A 6,000-nucleotide genomic window follows, 5' to 3' on the forward strand; every position below is an offset into this window, starting at 1 on the left:
AACAGGTGGTTTGTAAGCTTTTATCAGGGGAGCACATAATTTCTGGTTCTATTTCTATGTGAAGTTAGCAGGCATTGATAGTTATTGCCTAGCTCAAATAATTCATTAGTGGTTACACTAGTCTAATTCTATTGTTTCTTTTATATTTGTTAGCTGGAATATTTCCATAAGGATAACCTTCCTTTCATCAACCAGTTGGTAGCCTTGGGGTATAGTTCATATATAGGAGAAACAGGAAAGATGCTTGTTTCTTGCCTTTCATTCACCAGTTCGGTGAATAAAAGTTGGTTCAAGGGTGATTCATTAGGCATTTGTTGTACACTTGCCATTGTTAATTAACGGAAGGTTTTCTTTTAAGCTTTCAATAATATTGGTCTACATCATATATTCCTAAGACCAATGTAGATTTTTTCTCTGACAGTTCAATAACCAACTGCATTGTTCTAAAGAGCCATTAGTAGGTTGCTGCAAAAGTAATTGTAAAGCTGCAAATACTTGTGCACCAACCTATATTTGCAATAAAGAACCATCCAGTTCATTCATTCATTCATTCAACAAATATTTACCAAGTATCTTATGTGCCAGACATTATTTTAGACACAGGAGGTAAATATTTAACAAAACAAACAAATATCCCTGATTTCTGGTGTTTTAAGCTCTAGTTGAGGCTAATTATTAAAAAACAACATTTCAAAACTTCTGACCCACTTACATCTCTCTCCTGTCAATTCCCGCAAATACGTCATCCCTTCTACCAACTACACAGCTTCTACAACTTAAACATAAAAAAGAAGCCGTCAGAAAATGCCTCTTCTCTAGAGCTTCAGTTGCTATTGGGACATGGTTCCCTGTCCTTCCTTAAGAGAATTCCCTGTCCCTTCTTACTTTATCCATTGGATTTTGGGAAGATATATTGATTTTTGCTTTAATGACCTAGAATAATGTATCTTCAAATCAAAGAAGGCATGTTTTTTCATTTAACAGCCTTTCGCCGTTATGAAATTATTCTTGCTTTATAAGAGATGTATTTTAATTCCGTAGTTACTGATTATACAAGAAATAATTGCTGCTTGATTACATGTGGTGTATGATGGTCAGACTCGGTGTATTATGGTATCAGGTGATTTGCAAAGCAAATGATACAGTTTTAGTAAGTTCAGAGAGAATACTAACATAAAGATACTACCTTTAAAAAAGAGTAACTTTCCAGAGCATAGAGTATTTAGTGTTTTTAAATGATGGATACTGCTCTGTATGTATTTGTTTCAAAACATCTTATTTTATCTTTGCAGGAGCGATTGGTTACATGGGAACAAGTGCCTTTGTCCGAAAAATCTATACTAATGTGAAAATTGACTAAGACCCAAGAAAACCTGGAACTTCAGATCAATTTCTTTTTCATAGGGGTGGAACTCGCACAGCAAAAACAAACGCAAGAAGAGATTTGGGCTTTAACACACCGGGTACTTTGTGGGTCTCTCTTTCGTCGATGGCTTAAAGTAACATCTATTTCCATTGATCCTAGGTTCTTACTGACTGCTTTCTCCAACTGTTCACAGCAAATGCTTGGATTTTATGCAGTAGGCATTACTACAGTACATGGCTAATCTTCCCAAAAACTAGCTCATTAAAGATGAAATAGACCAGCTCTCTTCAGTGAAGAGGACAAATAGTTTATTTAAAGCATTTGTTCCAATAAAATAAATAGAGGGAAACTTGGATGCTAAAATTACATGAATAGGAATCTTCCTGGCACTTAGTGTTTCTATGTTACTGAAAAATGATGTTCCAGAAAGATTACTTTTTTCCTCTTATTTTTACTGCCATTGTCGACCTATTGTGGGTCATTTTTATATATTGAATCTGGGTTCTTTTTTGACTTTTTCTTTTTTCCCCCCCAATCCAACTGCATCCTTTTTTTTTTTTAAGAGGGAATTAGAAAATATTAAATCCTGCATGTAATATATCTGCTGTCATCTTAGTTGGACCAACTTCCCATTTATTTATCTTAAAACTTTACAGTTACATCTTAATTCCATCCAAAGAAGATACAGTTTGAAGACAGAGGTGTACTCTCTACAATGCAATTTACTGTACAGTTAGAAAGCAAAAGTGTTAAATGGAGAAGATACTTGTTTTTATTAAACATTTTGAGATTTAGATAAACTACATTTTAACTGAATGTCTAAAGCGATTATCATTTTTCCCCCCAAGTTAGTCTTACATCTTTTGGGTTTGAATGAAGGTTTTACATAAGAAATTGTTAAAAACAAGGGGGGTGGGTAATAAATGTATATAACATTAAATAATGTAACGTAGGTATAGATTCCCAAATGCATTTGGATGTACAAATCGACTACAGAGTACTTTTTTCTTATGATGATTGGTGTAGAAATGTGTGATTTGGGTGGCCTTTTACATCTTGCCTACCATTGCATGAAACATTGGGGTTTCTTCAAAATGTGTGTGTCATACTTCTTTTGGGAGGGGGGCTGTTTTCTTTGGTTTATTTTCTGAGACTCCTACAGGAGCCAAATTTGTAATTTAGAGACATTTAATTTTGTTAATCCTGTCTGGGACACTTAAGTAACATCTAAAGCATTATTGCTTTAGAATGTTCAAATAAAATTTCCTGACCAAATTGTTTTGTGGAAATAGATGTGTTTGCAATTTGAAGATAACTTTCTGTTCAAAAAGCAAAATTAATGCCATTTAAAAAAATATAAACTATATTACTCTCATACAGGGGACCCATACTTTGAAATCTCCAGACTTGCTTATGTCTAGATTATCCAGCACAATCATAAAGTGAATGACAAACCCTTTGAATGAAATTGTGGCACAAAATCTGTTGAGGTTGGTGTACCGTGTAAAGTGGAGATGGGGTAAAAGTGGTTAACATACTATTGGATCAGCAAATAAAAGTTACAGTTTTGTAAGAGAAGTGATTTGAATACATTTTTCTGGAACTATTCATAATATGAAGTTTTCCTAGAACCAATGAGTTTCTAGTTTAATAGTTTGCTATGCAAATGACCACCTAAAACAATACTGTATATTGGTATTTTTAGAAAGACTTGAAACACCTGTATTTAAACCTTACTATGAAAATCATGTGATTAATAGTTACACAAGATGTTTTCATTTCAAAATATGTATCTATATATTGATGGACTCCACATCCTATATTGTGACATGTAAGTCCTTTAAAAGGTGAAAAGTACGATTTTTTACCTCTTAAGTATGATTGATATGATCCAACATATTTGATCAGAAGCTGTAGGTAAATCTACTCTTCAAGAGGCCAAATGATATATTAAATGTAATTTATTGGTACTTCCATTTTCTCTTCCTTCTTACTTGCCTTTAAGATCTTCTAAAAAAGAAACTAAAAGTTAATATTTAGTTGCTTATATTATGTAACCTTTTAACTATATATAAAATACTTTTTTGGTTTCTTTCTCACCGCTTTTATTCAAAAGTACTTTTAACATACCAGTACGTAGTCTGTCTGATGGGAGTATAAATTGGACAGTAAGCTTTTGTCTTAATAAAATGAAATTTGTTTCTCATGATATGAATCTTGCAGGTAAGATGTAGGGTTTATTGAAAATGTGTGGATTAAATACTTTCAGGTACACCAATTCTTTCTACTAAATTGAGCTTTATTTGAAGTTCTTTGGAATCTGGTGAAAAATAATTTTCTAATTTCCAAATACATTAAGAGCATTACAATGAATATTAATCACCTTTAGAGTCTTTTAGAAAAGGACTTGTATTGGTTTTTGGCTGTGTAGAGGGGCTGAATGTGTGTGTGTGTGTGTGTGTGTGTGTGTGTGTGTGTGTGTGTCTTGTTCTTACAGAAGATGTAATTCACAAACAGTTTAGCTCCCTAGCGCTAAGTTGTAGAATAGAAAATAGAACATTATTTAAGTTAATTGAAGGGTGAGATTTTCATACCCCCACTAATGCTGTGTATCTGTCTTTCGTTTGTTAACATTATTTGCTTAATTTCTTTCAACTGACACTTTGAATAATACTATCAAAAACTAAGGCTAGACATTCCCTGTGTATCTTTAAGCATGCTTCTCCTGAAATTTAACTACATTAGTAGTTGACATTTGTATACATATAGCCTAATACAAGAGTAGGATCAGGTGGAAATGTACTGGCCTGAGGGATGGTGAAGCATTCTTTTAGTATTTTTTATCGTGTTGGGCTCCTAGATTGTACCGGGGTTGCCCATAAATCAAACCCCATACTCTCAGAATTCATTATATTGTGGTGATATCCGAACCTAGCGAATGGTATGCTTGGGTGTTTTCCATTGAGAGTGGATGGACCTCTTTATAAAGTTGGTTGCTGCAAAATCCAGTTCTTCCAAAAGCCACTTTATTTAGGGTTTATTCACAAATCTTATCCATTTTGATATAGTGTTTGTTTTCTAATGTTTATTAACCACCTTAATACCAAATGTCTTGCAAACAAATGTTATTAAAACCTTGAATTTTTACAAATGTGAAAAACAAGTGTATTAATGTATTTGTTCAGGAAAAGCTACATACCGAAGGGCTTTTGTATATGAATTCTGTGGTGGGGAGACCCATTTGTAATCTATATGGCAGTTCCATCTAGGTTTTAAGTTTAGATTTCACCGTGTCTTAGTGCTTCATTCTATTGGTTTATTGGAACATGTAATAAATAGGAGTAGTGATGTATTAAAACACAAGTATTCATTAATGTTTTATATCTTCACTAAAATTATATAATTATGAAACTATTTCATCAATCAAGGTGTTATATTTCAATCAGAGAAGTGAACATTTATGAAGATTATTTGGAAGTGTGTACAGAAATAAACTAGACTTACAAGTAGGCTAGATCAGAAAGTTAACATATGAACCTGCAGAGATCTTGTAAGACTTAAATTCAGTGTGAGGAACAACTCTAGTTCTCTCCTATGAGGATTTCCTAAAAGCCATCTGATTTGGCATTCTTACTGGAGCTGTCAAAAGTGAACAAAATTAAGTTATTATTCCACTGTTAGGAATGGAAATAAACTTGTGAAGTCTGTTTATTTTGAAGTATTGGTGAACTAGGCGCTTGCTAATTGATAACTGCAGCATAGTTTGTGTTTACTCCAGTTCATCAACTTGGGTCATTTGAAAGATATAAGAGCTTAAGGCAAGGAAGAAATAACATGGAATTCCATTTGAAGGACAACAGAACATTCTTGGAAAAGCAGCTCCAGTTGGCTTTTCAACTGTGTCAAACTTGAATTTGTAAGTCCCCACAGAGCACGGACAGTCGGTGCAGAGTTCCAAGGAAACAATTATTGCCGATGATCACTTCCATTTTGTATACACTCTTTGGTTCATATAGGCCATATTCCAACTGGCTTTTTAGTAATAGAAGTCCAGTATATAATGTATCAAATACAATTGAGGTTCTAACCTAGTGTGTTAATTTATCTGAATTTGGATTTTTTAAAAGTAATAAAAGGTTAAATGTACTTCCCTTGGATTCCTTATTTCTTTCCTTTTTGAAACATGAATGAAGCATAAGGGATAACCCATTATTGACAGGCAAATGAAGAACTTAATTATAGTTGTCCACAATTAAATAAAGCAGGGGTCTGCAGACTTTCTGTGAAGGTCTAGATAGTAAACACTTCAGACTTTGAGGGCCATCCAGTCTCTGCTGAAACTATCATTGTAGCACCAAAGCAGCCATCGTAGGCTATATAAACTAATGAGCATGGCTGTGTTCCAGTATAACTTAACAAAAACAGCCTGCAGGCCATAGTCCTCTAACCCCTAGAATGATGTATTAAAAAAGGTTTAAATTTATATTTTGAAAAAGGACTTTAATGTACCGTAAAGTTGAGAGAATGGTCCAATGAGTAAGATTGTCTTTCTTAGGAATGATTTTTCTTTCATTGCCATTCTTTTGACTTTTTTGTATACCTATTTTGTATACTCAGACTTTACCATCTATTTG

At 33.5% G+C, this 6,000-nt stretch overlaps 1 protein-coding gene across 1 annotated transcript in view; it reads left to right on the plus strand.

Annotated features, from left to right (window-relative positions):
- The window catches only part of TM9SF3 (transmembrane 9 superfamily member 3), a 70,983-nt gene extending 65,471 nt beyond the window's left edge, over window positions 1–5,512 (plus strand). The window contains exon 15 of the mRNA XM_023206279.2: window positions 1,293–5,512. Within this exon, the coding sequence (XP_023062047.1) occupies window positions 1,293–1,360 (68 nt within the window). The 3' untranslated portion in view covers window positions 1,361–5,512. The remainder of the gene's footprint in view (window positions 1–1,292) is intronic.
- The last annotated feature ends 488 nt before the right edge of the window (window positions 5,513–6,000 follow it).

This window comes from Piliocolobus tephrosceles, chromosome 9, assembly GCF_002776525.5.
Source record: "Piliocolobus tephrosceles isolate RC106 chromosome 9, ASM277652v3, whole genome shotgun sequence".
Taxonomy (NCBI): Eukaryota; Metazoa; Chordata; class Mammalia; order Primates; family Cercopithecidae; genus Piliocolobus; species Piliocolobus tephrosceles.